The sequence below is a fragment of the Pseudonaja textilis genome, chromosome 1 (assembly GCF_049901715.1).
Source record: "Pseudonaja textilis isolate UNSWEBS1 chromosome 1, rPseTex1.2, whole genome shotgun sequence".
In the NCBI taxonomy this organism is placed as follows: domain Eukaryota; kingdom Metazoa; phylum Chordata; class Lepidosauria; order Squamata; family Elapidae; genus Pseudonaja; species Pseudonaja textilis.
Window position 1 is genome coordinate 82265316 of NC_141990.1, and position 19812 is coordinate 82285127.

Sequence of the window (19812 nt, forward strand, 5' to 3'; positions counted from 1 at the left end):
TGAGAAAGTAACAAATTGTGATTATGTAACTGCAGGATGCTGCAACTGGTTGCAAGTGAGCAGATTGCCAAGACCATGAATTGTAATCATGTGACCACAGAAGTGTTATGATGATCGTAAGTGCAAGGACAGGTTGTAAAATGCTTTTTCTGATGATTCAACAACTTTGAATCATTGTTAAATGAATGGTTGTAAGTTGAGAACTACCTATATTAATATATAAAAGATAAAAATAAGCATTAAAGATTGTGCCAGAACGCTTACTAAAGTTACATCTTAGTAACTGTAAATATAAGATACCAGATTATTTTCTTAAAAAGTATCTGTGGTAACATTTGAACAAGGGTTAATTTTGCAATTATGCTCTGGATTTTAGACCTAAAAAAGAGCCTTCAGGGACTGAATTTGAAATCAGAATCATCATGTATTGACTGACATGCACTGACCAATTATTTAAGGAAGATCTACAGCAAACCATGTTATCTCCAGTTAAAAAGACACAAAACAGATGTTACAATATATTTTTTTAATTTTTATAAATAACTTATCTGTTACAAAGACAGTTAACCCACCTAAATCACAAAACCATCAACTCAAGATATCCAAATTATGTTTTATTAATAAAACAGGTAAAAATTCATTTATCAATCTTCACAACTGCAGATGAAGCTGAAAAAGAACACTTTTTTTAATAACATAATGCATTCAATTCAAGGACTTTGGATTTACTGATTACTTGGGATACTAATTTAATTCCCATGTTTAAAAAAATGCAAAGCCTTTAAAACAAAGGCGTCTGTATATTTTCATAAACCACTTGTAAAATTGCTGTTAAAGATGTCCACCGGCAAATGTTTACAGTGGGTGACAGTCTACTTTGTCTCTCGCTACATTTAGGCTGCAATAGTATATCCACTTACCTTGGAGTAAGTCTCACTGAACATAACGGCACTTAATTCTGAGCAGATACATAATACAGTTTTGCTGTTCATTGCTTCTTCTCACCTCATTCAGAGAGATGACATATCATTTATGCAGGAGAGCAAAATAAAAATAAAAAAAACATGATCTTGGTTTCAATTCAAAGTTTTCTAATCACCTGAATAGATTTCCTCATAAACAAGGACATGAAAAAAAAAAAGAAGAGATGCTTGGCATGGCTTCAAGTCTGCTTGTTTTCTATTTTCCAGGCTCTCTTTCAAATGATTCCAATTATTGCTATTTTCCACCAAATCGGGTTGAAGAACTGGCTGTCAACAATGAGCATATTCATATTTTCTGCTATTTCTGTGTACTCAAATATGTTTCTCTCCCACCCAGTCCCAGTATTTTTTATTTCTGGGGAGTTTTAAAGATGCCCAGCAAATGAAGCACGCCTATCAGAGGCAGGTATGCTGGGGGGTGGGACTCAATTTCTCTTGTGCTTTTGTTTGTCATGCAGAATATTACGCCAGGTGTCACCCACCGTAAAAATCAGTGTCCTGAGTGAACTAGAAGCACAGACGTCTCCTGCATTTTTACAGGCTGCATCTGCAGGTCTTCACAGATTACCAGCATTTACAAGAGCAACATACAGAAGAGGCAGACAAGAGCTAGTTTGTGCATTGTCAAGAACGCTGTTTTAAGGCACGGCTTCTCTCAGATCAAAAACTTTTTTTTTTTAACACAAAGGGATCACAATCGTGCATAATCACTTAAAGGGGGAAAGAAAGTTAACAACAACTATTACACTATACATTAAGAAATACAAGAAATAATAAAAGGTGAAGAAAAGTCATTTAAAGAAGATTCTAGAACTATGTACAGTAGGAAAAGCCTTGGGGGTATTTCACGGAGACTATGGTACAGACAGAGCATGCAGTTTTCTTTTTTCATCTTCAGATGATTGGATGGATTTTTTTTTGTCTTCACAATGTGGAACTGCTTTCCAGAAGACAAGATGAAGAGTACCTCTACATTTCTGAAATTCTTCTATAATTCCTGGGCCCTCTGTGGCAGCAAATAGTTTCAATTTGTTCCTTTTTCATTTCTTCTGTGAATGTAGTGTTTTACTGAAAGCTTTACAAAAACAAAAAAAGCTATGAATCTAATTCCTTCCCCTGTCAAAATTCAGTAGTGACATCTGTGGAGAAAGGCTGTTGGGAACACCAAAGCACTGAACCTGGTGAGAGTTATTCTTACGGGCATCTAGTAATACTGTACATGTCAGGCAGCTGGCAACCAAGTTCTTTCAGGAGATCACCTTCCAGCCGGTGAACTTCCAGCTGCCTGCAGCACAAGACTGAGGTATTATCTCTGTGTCATGACATTTAACATTACTAATAAACCTTGTCACATGTTCAATTTTACAAAATCCTATGCATACATGATTATTTATCCCAAGGAAATGACACAATAGCCAGCAATAGTTTACAGAAGATAAGCGAGCCTCCCTGGCTCAGAAATGCCTGGGCATCTCACACTGTTCGCAACGATTTAAGGCTGGGTGATTTAAAAAAGTACAAGCTGTACAATTCCACTGAGCGCCCTCATCTTCTTCAGTATCTGGAACAGTCTTTGGTGTTTTGACCACGGATTTTTGATCAGCTGAGGTGGGAGGGAAAAAAGAATGGTCAAATATGAATAGCTGAAGAAAATAAATGTATGTCCCCCCCTTTCCAATTTTTATTTAATAAACAAATTTATATAACCACCCATCTGACCCAAGCAGATTCTATGTAAGCAACAGTGATTACATGTTAAAACTTTCAAATATTATTTCCACTACTGTGATTTTAAAGTCCAACTCATAATTCAAGAGCAAATAAATTACTATATATGCAAGGTGAGAAATATGCAAGTTCAAGAGCCATGAAAAAAAAAAAGAGTATGTAGGGCCCTTGACAAAGGTTCTTGTTTGAAATGTACTGGGCATTCTTGTAGTAAAACAAATTGCTAGTACTTGACATATTTCCCTCTTTCTTTTCTTGGTTTTAGGTATTTGCCTCCCAGTTTTTCTAGCTTCAAAGTCATAGAAACTGTGCAGCATGCTAAAGGATTTGGGTTTTTTTAATGGTTGTTTTAAAAGTGCCAAATCAAATGCTTTAAGATTTTATACCCCAAATTCTGAAAAAACACGAAAGGTTCCCCACTTCCTTTGGGGAGAGGTGCAAAAGAAATGCTGGTGTACCCCTGGTTTGGAGAAACTGGGGGAAGGCAATGCTTTTTCAAGAGGGTTGGGTTTTCTGTTAAGATCTATCTGTCCCTCATTTTCAGCCTTCCAAGAAAGACAGAGATAGATCAGAAAGAGAACATAGCACCATAAATACTAACGAAATACAGTCTTTGGGGAAAAAGAGTATGTATGCGCATCCCAAGATAATTTTTCAGTTCTTATATTTAAAATTAAAGAGAAATCAAATGTCCCAGCATGTGTGAATGCATAGCTCCTGTCTTTAAAAAATGGGATGGTGCAAGAAAAAGAAAGAACAAACAAGAATAATCACAGTAAATGAATATGATGGGTTATTATTTGTATGCTACAGACCTCCAACAGTTTTTACCAACAATAGATTACAAATATTATGAACTGCAATAAGTTAAATGATAAAGTTTGATATTAGTGATAATTTGAAAAGAAAAAAATTACTAGCACTACCTTTGGGTTTTGGTGGCACAGGACCTAGAAATCCAATATTGTCATAAAAATTATGGATGGCACTGGGATTAAAATGTGGTCCTGAAAAAAAAGAAGCATACATCATACAGAGCTAGGAGAAAAAAGGCAATTAAAACTGAAGCAGTGGGGTATTTATGGTTATCACTGGTAACATTGCATAGCTTTCCTTTGTTTTAAAAGAAAGTTCTGAGGCCATTTAATAAGATCAATCAGCTTTGTATATTCATATATGAGCCCATACCTAACATCTACATTATAATACAAAGGGGATGGGGGAGAAAATATTTATTTCGAAGAGAAAGATAATCAAGGTGACTTTAAGAGTTTTCACTAAAAAGTATAAAAATTTGTTCATAGATAAAATGGCCTAATTATTAACCTAACCCTAATTTTTTCCCCTCTGGGATTTTTCTGTAGTGTGATAGAATTTCTAATAAAAACAGAGCAAATTTAAAACTGAGAATTAAGAATATAGACACAACAGTGGGTAACCCCATCCTGAGTATCTAGTCAGTGTATTATCTTAGTTGAATTTAAGAAAGAATTATACTGATATTTGGTATTACTGTATTTTGAAATAATCAAAATACAGTAACACTAAGTTTTGCTTGGCCACATTCCAATTGCTACAATGTATTAATTTCAATTTACTTTATTGCACTTTTAATATACCCAAAAGAGGAATTCTTTGAGTGATAAAGAGACTGGAAAAATGCAAATATTTGATCCATTTTTTCCAGGGATATATCTATGATTATGAAACAAGGAAATTACAAAGCATATCCAACTTGTATCCTGTACATTATTCTGAAATAGTAAAAAGACCAATTTTAATTTGATTTGGACACAATTTAATTTACGTCTGATTTTTAATAGGACTTTTTTTTAGAACATATATCCTCTTTCTCCTCTATCCCAAATTCTGAGGGTGCTTCAAAATGAAGGCTAAGCTAAGTCTCAGCACTGCATCTAAGTGCAGGTATTGAATTAGATCTCTGCGCACAATAGAATATGGCCACATATTAGTAATGTCTTTTTGTTAAGTTGTGCTAAGTTGTTTATTTTTCTCCCTCCTCAAATAAATGTGATTTTAAATTTTTACACACACACCCCAAAAACTGAAACAGAGGAAATAAAAGGTAACTTGTAAATTACACAGCTAAGGATTTTCATTTTATTATAAAGCACCGTTAATTACATCAAATTGAATCCTTTCACTACAGGAGTGCTTTGGTGCTTCCAATTAGGAAGTCTACTATAGCATTGCTCTAAGGAAGCCACTTGTTAATTAATGCAACTCTTAAAGCAGCAGCAGCTTTTTCTTCGGTAGAGGTCTGAAAAAAATTGGTTACTTTGATAAAGCTTTGCTCTCTTGAAGCAAAAAGCATAGTAATTTTCCAAGTGTGCACAGTCCTCGAACCCTGCATACTAAAAGTTAATAAGTTAAAAAGATTGCTCATATTTCTAATACAATACCTCTTGCTTGAAAAAGATCAATTTCTTTGGTTAGGCAATCTATGTCTATTTGAAGCTGTCTGTTACAACTTCTTAACTGTTGCATTTCTTCAAGCTGAAAAACACAATAATTAGTTTCATGGCTATAATAACAAGACATAGTTATTGGTTGATGATGGTATCATTAGAATTATATAATCATTTTAATAGTTTTAAGCAGTTTAGACAACCTTTCAGGTATGCTGAAAACCAATTAAATATTTGGAAATCAAATTAATGACTACCTAGATCACATAATCATAATCTTAGATACCGAAATAAATTTTAGCTTTTAATAAATGAAAGCTCCAGAAAAAAAAATAAAGCTAGATAAAAGACATATTACCTAGGAATAATTATATCAAGAACAGGCTTGATAATGACAGAGATATGACAGTTTAAGCAAAAATGACTGAAAAAGTACTCCATATGACTTAATTTTCTTGAATCTATTTTCTGAATATTACCATATTTCTCAATTTGTAGTTGCTCACCATGTATCCTGCAGATTGTATACTTAAAAACTGCTCTTTTGATTTGTTTTATATTAATTTTATGGTAATACTGGATTATTCTGTATCTTCAGAAATGGTGACTTACTGAAGGAATTTGGGAAGCAGAATTTGATCTTTTCAGCCGCCTTCGTGTTAGATTATTCTCCATTTCATTGACTTCTGATTTTAGTTTATCCAGCTTTTTCTTTTGAATCTCAAGTTCTCGTTGAAGCCGTTCCATCCTAGCCTTCTGATGTACTAGTAAAGCTGAAGAACATTAAGATACCATCTTAACCAATTTAATGTTCTCTTCACAGCATTTGTTTTAACCCAGTGCAGTCCTAGGACAAACAATTATATGATAATTTCCCAGTTTGTCCAATATGAAATATAGGGACACATAAATAATGACTTACAAAAACCATAAAAACCAAGCTTATAACAATCTAATTATTATAATTTCAAAGTGCATTATTAAATTAATCAATATATAAAATTTAAACTTTGCTGGCTTTGGCTTCCTTAGTTAATTTTCTAATCTATAAAGAACAAGCTTCCATATAGCCTTATTCATCAAATTATAGCCCACTCCCTTTCCTATTTTATTTACTTATTAATTTACATGTCATTTCAATTATTATCAACTACAGATGGTTTACACCTCCTATTTTCTCAATTAAGAATTATACATAAATAATGATAAACCACAATCTGAATCATAATTCTAAATCAAAAATTCTGTTGAAAATAAATATCACACTACAAAAGGAATAGGACATCTGCCCTTAAGGCTTGCTGAAAAAAAAAAAAGTTTCCTAAAACTTCCTAAAACCCAGCAGGATTGGAGTAAGAGTATCTCAGTGGGACCTCAGCTGTTCTAAAGAAGAGAAGAGGTGACTGAGAAGACCTGAGGGGACACTGGTGAAATGGCTTGAAAGGAGCCCCCTTCTGCTTTTCTTATTGTAGATGAAAATAGTTGTGAGAAGGTGGTCTTGGTGATAACCACATATATGCTATGAAATTTCTTCATCTCTTGTCTCTCTAAACGGTCTACATCTTCTACCCACCATTTCAGTTTTCATTCTCCAATGCCCATTACAAATCCTAACTGATTATTCTTCCCAATCAGTTTCTCTCTGCCAGCAGGAACCAACTAGAACCTTATCCTAGTTATCCAAACATTTGTGATCAATTTCTCCTAAGAAATCTTCTCAAAGTAGATTATGACCTTATCATGTCAACAAAATGAAACAAAAACTAAACCCTAACTGTATCTCAAATTCTTTCATATTACTGTAGTAGTAAGAAAGGTGGTTAGAGCTACAAATAGGATAGTGCTGATGAATCTCTCAGAGCTTGTTTTACCTCATTACATTAAAAACACCCTACTTTTGTGAATTTGTAATGAAAATTTATAGTCCTCTTTATAAGAAACATAAAAACAAAGACATTTCTTACATCTATGTTTAATTATTTTCAAATAATTGCTTCAGTTTAATCTGTTTGTAGCTTAAAGCTCAACATTTTAACAAAGAAAGTAAAGCTTTGGGAACCACATCTTAATTAAAAACACCATGAGGTCTTTTGAAAATTGACCGAAAACTGGATTAGCCTAAATGCTGAAACAGCACTGATGTAAATGCAATTGAATGAAATGTATTTTAAGCAATCCAACAGATTATTAACTAGATACCCCTTCCTCTTAGGCGAATCTACATAAGCTGATCATCAACACAAGAGTGCCGCAGAATGGATGCAAACTCCAAATTTCAAAGAATGAAAAATTGGATGCTATTGACAGACAACAGGAAGGTTTTGATGGTCTAAAATCCTGGGAACAAGGTGGCAGGCTTCACCAGGAACATGAGATGGATATCTGCAGTCTAACACAAACTAGCATACTCTCCAGCTTTCCAAACAAACCTTTACTCCATGAACCACAGAAAATAATGACAAAGGTATCCCCTGAGACAGGAAGAATAACCATCCAGGGCTGAGACAACTCCTTTGGCCAATGATATAAACATGAAACAATAACTTTCTAATGTTCATTATTCTGTGTGCAAACATTACAAAACCTACCTGATTCAATACAGCAGCAAAAGAGTGGCAGAGGTGGGCCAAATTACAACCAATCTGCTTTCCTACATACTGAAGAAATTTTGGATCTCATCTCACCTATTGAGCGACTGCATGAGTCATACTATTCAACCACAGACTTCAATTACATCACCAACTACCCCTTCTGACAATAAACAAGTTTTATTCAGCTACTGACAGGGAATATAACCGGATGCAATAAAATGTCAAATGGAGATTTGTTGGAATTCCTTTTCAAGTTCAACATCATAGCATTCAAAGAGACATGGTTAACCACTGGTAATGAAGATATTCAAGGGGGGTGCGATTGGCTCAGTGGTTAAAGATGCTGAGTTTGTCAGCTGAAAAGCTGACAGCCCAAGTTTGAAACCGGAGTGCCATGAAGGCGGGTGAGCTCATGTTATTTGCCCTAGAACTCCTGCCCACCTAACAGTTCAAAAGCATGCAAATGCAAGAAGATAAATAGGTACCACTTCAATGGGAAGGTAACAGCATTCCATGCACCTCAGCATACAGTCATGTTGGCCACATGATCACGGACGAGTCTTCGGAAAATGCTGGCTCTTTTGGCTAAGAAATGGAGATGAGCATTGTTCCCTAGAGTCAGAATTAACTGGACAGGGGATACTTTTACTTTACCTTTAATGAAGAAATTCACCTACCAGGGTTCAAATCATGGCATACAACAGCATGCAAATTTAGGAGCGAGCCCCAAGGAGATTATGTTTAAGACAGTTAGGCTGGCAAACAACTTTTCATTATACTTTCCATAAACAAAAAAGAAAACAAGAAAGATCCTCCCATCCATTACAGACTGAAATGCCTTACTGATATAACAGCAAAAATGTAAAACATCTCTTGAAGAAAGCAAAAGAATGGCAATTGAGAAGAATATATTAGCAGAAGTATAGGCCACATTCAGACTTGGGACTCCGCAATAGATCATTGATTTATTCTATACCAGGGGTGCCAAACTGGCGGCCTGCAGGCCGGATGTATCACACGCAGGCCATGCCCACTCCAACTCCGTGAATGGGGAAAATGTCACGAAACATCACATCATGATGTGGCGAGTTAAGACGCCCATATTCTGTACCATATTATTACCAAATGCACAACAAATTGCAAATATGTTTACATATTTCATACATCTCAGTGCTGCATTAGATTCCATAAATAGAGATACCTTATTGCCAAACTACATATGGAACCTAGATTTCTATACCTGGTGAAGGCCCTCTACAAATACATACCTGAAAGTCCATGCTGGAATAAATGGCTCTCTCACCCAGAGTATCCACTTATAAAAGTATTAGACAAGAATCTACTTTGGTCCCAAGTTAAACAACAAAGTTTTTTAAACTTTATATTAACAACATCCAGAATTTCTCCATTCTACAGATGTTCACATGCCAAAGAACTTTAAAAGGCACATCAATATCCTTTTGTATGCAGATGACATGGTTCTGATAGCATAGTTCCAAGCATGCCTGAAAAGATTGATGGGGAAATTTGGTTCCTACTGCACTTCTATTTTTTTTTAAATATTAATAAATCCAAAGTAATGGTTTTTGGAAAAAGATGGCCCAAACACAATTGGCATTTAAAAGAAGAACCTATAAAGCAAATAGACTCCTTCTCACACATAGGAATATTTTTTATAAATACTGGGTCTTGGGCCAACCACTTCAAACATTTTTTTTATAAAAGCAACAACAATCTCAAAACTACTAAATAAACTACTTGGTCGCAACCATCAGAGCTCTCTGCTCCTCATTTTAAAGGTCCACAAGACAAAACTTGTACCAACACTAACAGGCATTGGTACAGATCTGTGGGCCTATTGAGTGCCTCTATTATTTGAGCAAGCACACTTTTTAAGTATGGTTGTAGGGACCAACAAGAATACACCTGCTTTAGCAGTAAAAGCTGAAACAGATACTCAGTTAATTTGTGGTCTAACAGCAATTAAAGCCTTTAATTATTAGCTGACAATTCTCTCAATGGAGCCCAACAACTATCAAAAATATGCCAGAACAGATGGGCTTACTACAACATACCATATGGATCAATCAATTTCTCCAAATCATCTCCATTATGGCTTATTATCTATCCTCAGTCAGACAAGGCCAAGACAATATCTAGACAAAGTGTTTTGGATATTAAGGCCCTGATTTTGAATCACTTGCAAACATCAGGTTGTTGCAATGGTTGGTGAAAAAATAAAATGGCCTTCTAAATAGAAAAATATGTGACACTGGATTTCATTCAGTATCATAAGACAGTCCTTACCAGAGCAAGAGTCAATGGCCAAACACAGATGATTCCACCAAGTGACATATTTTGAGAGAATATGTATTTGAGGACCATCAGAAATAGAATACATTCCAATGTCCTAGTCAATTGTCATTTATATGCCTCAGACATTGGGATCGTAACAAAGAGAAAAAGAGAAATTTTCTTTAAAACTATTATGTTTATAGTCAGTGCTGTCCAACAGAGAAACGTTTTATAAAACACAGTGAAGTTGCATGCAAAGATAATGATACACTGTTTTTGAACTTTAATATTCATTTTATTATATATCTCTGCATTCTATGTGCAAAATGCTTTGACCTTGGTATGGTTCACATCCTGAAAACCTATTCAAGGTTCAAAGCAATACAAATGCATGCCAGGAAGTATTGTTCTCAGCATTACAAACACTTTGATTGGGCTGCTGTCTTACTGTTTATTATTGGGTTAAACTTGTATGTATAATTTTTCTTCCAATTTAACCAATTATCAGCACATTTAGGCTGGATAACGTAACATGGAATCAGAGTATTCATAGGAAAGCAGCAATTAAGCACATGATCAGATAGAAGATTGGTACAGGATCCAAACTGGGTCACTCTAGCAGAGAGAAGTTCCCTGAAGATGGGTTCCAGCATGAGTCCAAAAGCTCAGAAGACAAAATCTATGGTCCTGGTAATCCTGCAGCATTATCCTGGGACATGTATATTTGCCTTCATTCGTAAGATTGGTATAAGTGCATGAACTACTGTACCTCACAGAGAAGGACTGATAATCCAAGTTGTATAAACATTTACTTGTTAAATGTTGATTGGCATGGATATGTACTGTCTGTATAGTTGTCATTTGTAATATTGAAGTTAAACTTCTGAGGATAAAATTCTGGACTGTATGTGTGTGGATGACCGTATTCTGTGCATGTTCTTGTCACTTAGTGCAACAATAATGTTATGCAGTCAAGAAACTCCCACAAATCTTTCTTTTCTCTACTTTTCATAGTCAGCAACTACCTTTAGATGCAGCAAAAAGCAGCAATTTGCATTTGCTGAATTTGATCCCTGACAGGCAATTTACCAAAAGATTAAATAAACAAAGCCAATTACAATCTTGATAAGTAGATTAAGTGAAATGCCTACCTACATAAAGACTAGCCTCTTTTCCTTAATTGAATATACCAAGGAATTTTGTAAGAGTGAAAGAAACTACAATGACCTCCAGGCTGTCTGCCTTGTTCATCTTAATCTAGGTGCCTGTTTATTTTTAGGCTGAGAGCAATAAATGTAAAAAATGTGAATGAAGGCAATCCTGCAAAAGATTATTAATTTATTATATCCCACACTTCTTTCAGAAACAAACTGGCTTTTATATAACACTAACTCTTCCAGTTTTTCTGGCAACCAAACCTTGTTAGAGAAAGAATGACTAGCCCAAAATCACCCAGTGAATTTCCATGATTTATGGTGGCCTGGAATCTGGGTCTAACAATTGATGACTGTAACATATTGATTCTCAGTTAAACTGATGAGCTTTTCTATTCCGTTGATGTGAATTAGGATCTCAAGAAAAGCTGAGGTAAAAGGGGATATGTTTCTGATTATAATCCACACTAATTTTTCACCTTTCCTTTCCTTTGATATTCTCAAAAACTGTTTTGAAGGTAATCATCTTGACTCATTATCCTGCAAATTACTTTTCAGCAGTTACCACAGCTTATTACCCTCAAAATCAATAAACCACACTAGACTTAATGTGATAAATTAAATAACTGGTATAACTGAAATTTCCTGGCCATTTCAGATGCTTAAACTTTTGGTTTACAATTTTGGGCATGCTAACATTGAAGGAGGGACCTTTCTAAAAACTGACCAATGGCTACAGGCATTTGCCTTGGAATGGTCCCAAGCCAAAGCACAATACAGGTGGTTCTCAGTTAGAAATGATAATTCGGACCAATTTCCACCCCTAAGTAATGTGGTAGTAAAGCATGCCATCACATGAATGTGCAGCTTAGTGACAGCAGTCCTGCAACATCATTAAGCATAGTATGATGTGGTCACCATTTTTGACCTCTTTTTAGCTTCCTTACTGACTTTGTCAGAAGCTAGCAGTGAAGGTCCCAATGCTGTGACATTGTCATTGCGAGCTGGTCACCAAGCATCTGAATCACTATCACATGACCACAGGGATGCTGCATCAGCCAGAACTTTGAGCAGTGTTGTAAGTACCACTCATTTAGCACCATCAATGGGTTACTGAACAAGTGTTTATTAAATGAAGATCACCTGTACAGCATTTACATGCAGGGGGATCTGCAGAACTGCTTCACACATTGATGACTATGTCAATATTTAAAAAGATGAAAAATACACAGAAATAAAGCAAGGAAAAAGAAAATGGAGAGGGAACATCAAATGAAAATGCTGCCAATGAATTCAAGCACAGGGACTTAAAAAGACGTTAAGTAAGACTCTCTAAACAAACATGTATAGTATCGGTCTAATGAAAATAAACCTGACTGGGATATAGTACTAAGGTAGCATTGACTGCCCTTATTGATAATCTGTGGCAGGAGAAAGACAGAGGTGGTGCATCTATCCTGGCCATCTGTATCTCAGTCATCTTGTACAACAGGCACAATGTATGAAATCTGTGGGGCCTATGATATTATTTTTAAAAGCTTAAATAAAAATATGCCAAGGAATCAATGACATAAACTTCTATCTAGTGATGCTTGTAAATAAATATAAATTGATGCTTAAATTGAAAATAACATATATCTTTTTTTTTTCATTACGTTTTATTCATAAAACAGAGCCACAATTTGGCAAATTTAGATTAAACAAATATAAAATTTATTAGGATATAGTTGTGTCTGAGTCTTTCTCTCTGTGTGTGAGTGATAGTCAATATTGTAAATCAAAACCTTCACATATACTAGGGTGGATAAATCAATTTCATAATCTTAATCTGGTCTGATTTGATTTAATTGGAAATAAATGTTCTATAAATATAGAGTAGGAATAGAAATAATGAAAAATGCAATTTATCTTTTCCAGAAATTATGAACAGGCTCTCCTCTGTTATCTGTTCTACCCACCAACCTCTTTAATTATTTATAGGTTTTTCTCTGAGAATATTAACAAAAGCATTTTTAGTTCTAGAGTATTAAAGTTATAATTTCTATATTTCTTGATTACTGTACTCGAACTGATAATATACATCTGTGTCAACATACTAGTGTTTTTTTCCTAAATCTCTTTGTTACAAAGACTTAAAATAAATGAATAAGTAAGTTGGACATAATGGACTAAAGCAGCAAGGCAGAAATTGCAATAATTCACACAAAAGCATTACCTTGTGTATAGGCTGCATCGTCAGACCCCATGCTCAACTTTCGTGCTTCATTAATCCTATCGACATGTGCTAAAACAGGGTCATTAAGGTGTTGGATATTTTCTGTTTCTGCAAAGTGTTCAGGAAGGTTTAGAAGGTTTGTAGGTTCAAAGGTTGGGGATACCACACCTGGTGAAACTGCAGGGGGTTTATTTGGAGAAACAGTAATTTTAAAAGTGTATTTTGTATTAGGCTGAGTAACCACTACTCGGGGAGAAGTGGCAGAAGCATTGTTTCCAATTGTTCTGCTTTTGGGAGGGTGGTGGTGAATAAAGGCAGGTCCCATGCTAACTTGACCAGACATATTCCTAGATGTGGCCGTCACTCCTGGATTTGTTGATATGAAGAGTGTGGGCTGATTCCGTACAAGTTGTTCATCACCTGAAGCAGCATTGGCAGAAATGTAGACCTTTGGCTGACTTCGTGTAATTATTTCATCAGTATTTGGTGGACTGGCAGCTATGTAAACAGTGGGTTGACTTCTGCTTAAAGTCTGGCTGTTGCTGGAAGAAGAATTTGTGGATGAGCGGGGACCTGTAGGACGAAGTTTTGATGAATTGTTTCTTTGTGGTGGTTCAAGTTTTATTTCAATTTGGTTTTTACGAGGTCCTGTTGATATATTTTGGATATTATATTGGCTCTGGGTTGAAGATGACTGTGAGCCACCAGATGAATGAACTATGGGTGCTTGAGGAGTTGTAGGAGAACTTATAGGCATATACACATGAGAGGTCTGATGGCCTTGCTGATTTGACTGAGTTGACTGTTGTGATGAGGTATGTGTCAAGGAACTGGTTGTGGGCATAGTTGACCAGGGGTTTGAATGTGAAGGCTGATAGTTTTGTTGAGAATGCATAGGATTGAACTGAGACATCCAGGCTGGATTTTGCTGATTATGGCGAGTTGTACCACTTGGATTTGTGATATAAGGTCTAATGTAGATAGAATTGCCTTGTGGACTGTTTATTGGAGGTACACCATGTATGTGCAAAGATGTTGGGGTATTCCGACCAGGCTGAATATTTGGGGCTAAAGTTACCATAATGGGGTTAAATCTAGGTATTTGCTGAGCCAAACCAGAAGATCCTTTACTGCCCAAGTGAAATCCAAAATGTTGTCCTGAATTGGAAGTACTAGGAGTATTAGATATGCCAAAGAATCCCTGTGGAACTTGGACTGGAGCAGTCTGTGGTTCCGGATGACACAATTCGCTGTTGGACAAGCTGGTCTGAAGGTGTCCATCACTAATACTATGAGTTAAAGTCCTACTTCCATTCATTCTACTTCCTTCTCTTCCATGGAGATTCACATTCTGTGATTGCAAATCCAAATTAAGGGATGTCATGTGATTTCGCAGACTAGAAATTCCAGAATCATCTGAAAAACCAATGTCTCCTTCGCCGTAGAGATATTTTGTGCTCTCTTTAGAGAGAACTGCACAACAGGCATCCAAGTTATTATTATTCTGTAACAAATTTAAAAACAGGCATCAGTAGAACTCCTATTATTTTGTCAGTTATTCAAGAACTTCACAAAATACAAGCTTTTTGACATGTAAATCTATTTGAAAATAGGTAAAATAGGGTTAAGAAAGCTCAGAAGAGAAACAATAAAATAGTATGCATCTGGGTTACAGCTAAAGAAAGATTGAAATACTATAACTTCAAATATTGTACTGTCTTGGGAATTAATAATATTGAACTCAATTAGCCTTCTTTCTTTCCGGTATATGTGAGGGTGTATGCATGTGTCAACTCCCTGCAGTAGTCTTGCAACATTTAGTAGTGATTTGCCTTTGCCTTCTTCCTAAACCTGAGAATGACTACTCAAAGTCACTTTAGTTGGCTTCATACCTAAGCAGGACCAGAATTCATGGTCTACTGTAGTTTAGGGAGAAGACTATAGTAAAGGGATGAATATAACAAAGTATATCTTTATTGCAGCTAATTATGTTCACCAATCTTCTCATTAAACCTTACTGCTAAAAAGATCCTTAATGGCATTTGGGTTTGGATTAAATGCATACTTATTTTGAGTTTAATCTCAATTTCATTTCAAACGTTATCTCCATATTTTCTCACATAGAAAGTATTTTTATCCAGTATTACACTACTTTTTGTAATGTAAGTAAAAATGAGAAATTAGCACCAGTACCTGAAAGGTCTTAAATTTACAGGGTATTTGTGTATAAGTCCACAAAGATTTAACGATGTAAGTTAATTTGAGGAAAAATTAAATGTGTTGATTTTTAAATATAGAATGACCTAGTAATAAAAATAGAAAAAAGACACAAAACTCCCAAATAGTATTTTTATTAGAAAACTATTTTCTGTATAAATATCTACTAATAATATAGGTACAAAGATGTCCTATTGGTAACTACAATATAATTAATACAAACATAAAACTGAATAAATAAATTCAGTAGAATTTATATTATTCCAAAACTTCACGAAAAACACAGCATTTTTGGCCAAAAGGCTAGCCATTTCCAATGTGCCAATGATCAAGAATCAAATTTGAAAAAGAAAAATAGTTTAGCAATGCCACCAAATCAAAAACATCAATACTCTCTACATCAGTGATTTTTAAACTAGATAATTTGGGCCCATCCTAGGAGTAATGGAGTAATTTGTAATTGCTTGCTTTAAGTGGATAGAGAGGCTTATATAAAATATTGGATTTTTGTTGTGTTTTATTTTTGTCTTGAGTAATCACATTATTTGAGACTGGGAAAAGGGGTTAATTGGATCAAACAGTATATGAACTATTGTTTTACAGTCTTAAAATGAATACTTATTGTGAAATATCTATCAGCATACTGAATGCTGTACTACAAGGCAGTGTGGACTGGCAGTGGTGGCTGCAGTGAAGGAGGGGCAAGAGAGAATGCTTTCGCCATGCACGCCACTTGCACTAGTACTGGGCCGTGAACTGGAAGTTGTCGGCTTTGTTGGGTATTTTCCACGTCATAGTAGTTGTGCTTTTAAAGTTGTAGCGACGTTACAGCAGAATCTCATCTGCCATCATCAGGCTTCTGTAGCCTGATGGCAGATGAGATTCTGCTGAAACGTCGCTACACAACTTTAAAAGCACAACTACAATGACGTGGGAAAATACCCGAACAAAGCCGAATGCCATACATGTGAAGTACGCATCGAAAACTTAAGAATATATATATATATATATATATATATATATATATATATATATATATATATATATATATTTGATACGCAACAATTTAAAATGAAATACAAAGCAGAATAAATTAAATAAAATGCAAACCAAGAAAAGCAGAACTAAAACTATTAAAAGCATACAAAAAGAAAACCAATTATAATATTAAATTTGTGATAGGAAAATGTATACCAAAGAAATTATACATTTAATAAGTTAGCCCTTTTTTTAAAAAAATTAATTTTTAATATCACAATATTATAATGCCTCCAAGTAGTAACAACATAGCACTGACCTGTAACATGCATCTGGACACAACAACTTCAGGTACCTCAGGAAATTTTTGGCGCAGGTCATTTAAAACCTGAAAATCAATTTGCTGGCTTCCTTGGGCCATTCGTATGTTGCCTGATCAGGACGTTTGTTCAATGTGCGGTTCCAGGCCTTAGTGTGAAATTAAAATCATCTCTTTTGTCCTAGCATTTTCTGCAACCAAAACAAAAAACAGTTAAATAAATAAATCATCACATGCATTTGATTACAACATTCTCAATGCAAGCTTTATGATCTATAAAGAACAAAGCAAGTTGCTTAGTCACAACCTCCTCATTTAGCGACTGATTCAGATAGAGACTGTTCCCAATTAAAAGGTGATGAAAAGTAACTTTGTTCCCAATGCCTCCAAATAGAACAACAAAAGTCTTCAATTTGAACTTATTAAAGTCCGGTCAGTTTCATACTGCAGCTGACAGAAGGGTTCTAATCAGAATTCAGGAATAGAACTGAGCTTGTTAATTAGGGTTAAGCATTTTTTAGAAAAGCAGTTTAGGAAGACATACAATGCTTAAACAATCTCTCCACCCTATGAGAAGTAGAAAGACGCCCCATGACGGAAAACAATGGATCAGGCACGGGACAAAGTATATGACCTATTTATTTATTTTTCTCTATAAAAGATTTTTATTTGTTTTTCAATTGAATTGTGTAGCTTATATGTTGTTATATTAAAAGTGGAAAATTTTTTGAAGTGATTTATCTTGGTCTGATTATTTTACATCTCAGAAACCTGGCATTTAAAACGGATGTGTAGAGTTCTTATGTCCACCTAAATATGACACAAAGAAATTAAAGAACTTATTAATAGTTCCTTCACACAGCATCTTTAATTATTTTCTTTGTTAATATGCTTCTTGTTGAAGCTAAAGATATGATAATAAATAGTACATTCTTAATTTAACAGTCACTTGAAGAGAAAGACTGTTAATCCAAATGTCCACTAAATCTGAAAAGACTATATTTGTGTTACTTGCATTCTACCATGGCTATTTTCATATTTTTAATGTTATGTAAGCCCTTGAGAGTTATTAGTGTGTGGGAGGATATAAATCTATTGCTCATAGGGAAAAGTACCATTTTCTCCCACCATGTTTAATTGAATTAATATATTTTATTTATTTTATTTATTTATATTTTATTACTTTCAGGTAGTCCTCAATTTATAAGTATTCATTCAACTACTGTTCAAAATTACAATGGCATGAACAAAGGAACTTACAACCTGTATGTGAAATTACGACCACTGCAACGCTGTGCAGTCACATGAACAAAATTTGGGCACTTGGCAATTTGCCCATCCTTACAATTGACCGCAGGGACTCTGCAGCTGCTCTGTCTATCTTCTCCCCCAACACAATCACTGGACCCCTTGGATCTACCTCCTACCCAGTTAGTTCCCTACAGACCTTGGGCCTGCTTTCCGCTCCACTGGGTCCCACAACCCCATCACGCCTTCCTTTAGGTACCTTTTCCAAAGATTATCTTTCCTAAGGAGAACCAGCCAATCTGCAGCGTGGTGCCATGCCAGAATCAGGTGTCATTCACAATGCAAAAAATGTAAATGCTCACAAAATGGCATCCGGTTCTGGGACAGCACTAGGCTGTGTCGCAGATCTGGCAGTTCTCTTTCCCAAAGGCAATCCTTGGAAAAGGTAACTGGAGCAGGTTGTGTTGGGAAGAGGAGGGTGTGAGAGCCAGATGGGTGGGAAGTGGAGCAAAGGGTGCCTCGGAGTGTAAACAAGTAGATATCAATTATTATTAGTTATTATTAGACGAACTGCTGTTCAAATAAATCAGCAATCTTTAAAACATATAATCTGCAATTTCAAAGGACATTTTTTCCACTGACCATAAATACCATATTTGAGAAACCTTGTTCTAATGTTAACTGCTAAAGTCACCAAAATTAAGAAATCCAATATACCAATAAAATGATAGTATAAACAGATTTTCAGTTGAGCCATTATTTGAAAATTTATAAAATGTTCTTATACAAGCTAAACTTTCAAAAATCAATAATATATCAAGAACTAATGTGCTGAATACATATTTCACTGCAGCTATTAAAATGCTTATAACTACAATAACTAATCCGCAAACACTCTACTGTCAAAAGTGCAGCTGAATTTAGATACATATAGTTTGTAAATAGTGATTTTTAATCTTTTAATAAAATTTTGTCCAATACTCTTCACAGACAGCTAGCAGATTTGTCTTCTGTCTTATCCATGGGTCATTGGAATCTATTTCTCACCATCCTCTAGTCCGCAGATTTCTCAGAGGGGCATCAAATCTATGTCCTCTGGTAGACCACAGATACCCTACTTGGGACCTGTCCAAAGTCCTGCGGACTCTTATAGGAACTCCCTTCCAGCCACTTAGAACTATTGGCCTACGTTTCATGACTATTAAGGTGGCCTTTTTGGTGGCCATCACAACAGCTAGAAGGGTTTCGGAACTAGCAGCGCTCTGTTAGGGCAGATCTTTGCATCTTTCACCATAACAGGGTGGTCCCACCTTTGTTCTGAAAGTTAACTCTTTGTTACACAAAGCACAGGAACTGGTATTACCAGATTTTTGTCCTAACCCGACTCATGAACTGGAGAAGAAATGGCATGCTCTGGATGTTCGCAGGACACTGAAGATTTATGTTAAAAGGACCTCTGTTCCGAAAGACGGAATCTGTTTTTGTTTCCTTTCAACCAGCATCGTTAGGAAACAAGATTTCCCCTTCTATGATGGGCAGGTGGATTCGATCCTGCATAGCATTGGCTTACGAGACTCGGGGACACCCTGTGCCCAGTAGACTTATGGCTCATTCCACAAGGAGTGCAGCCACAACAGCAGCTTGGGCTACTCAAG

The 19812-nt window shown here is 35.5% G+C and overlaps 1 protein-coding gene across 1 annotated transcript in view; it reads right to left on the bottom strand.

Annotated features, from left to right (window-relative positions):
• Positions 1 to 511: 511 nt before the first annotated feature.
• The window catches only part of TAB2 (TGF-beta activated kinase 1 (MAP3K7) binding protein 2), a 45116-nt gene continuing 25815 nt past the window's right edge, over positions 512 to 19812 (bottom strand). Inside the window, exons 2-7 of the mRNA XM_026705641.2 lie at positions 16910 to 17100; positions 13396 to 14899; positions 5753 to 5913; positions 5135 to 5228; positions 3638 to 3718; positions 512 to 2586 (exon numbers count right to left, since the gene is read on the bottom strand). Of these exons, the coding sequence (XP_026561426.1) occupies positions 2438 to 2586; positions 3638 to 3718; positions 5135 to 5228; positions 5753 to 5913; positions 13396 to 14899; positions 16910 to 17011 (2091 nt within the window). The 5' untranslated portion in view covers positions 17012 to 17100 and the 3' untranslated portion in view covers positions 512 to 2437. The remainder of the gene's footprint in view (positions 2587 to 3637; positions 3719 to 5134; positions 5229 to 5752; positions 5914 to 13395; positions 14900 to 16909; positions 17101 to 19812) is intronic.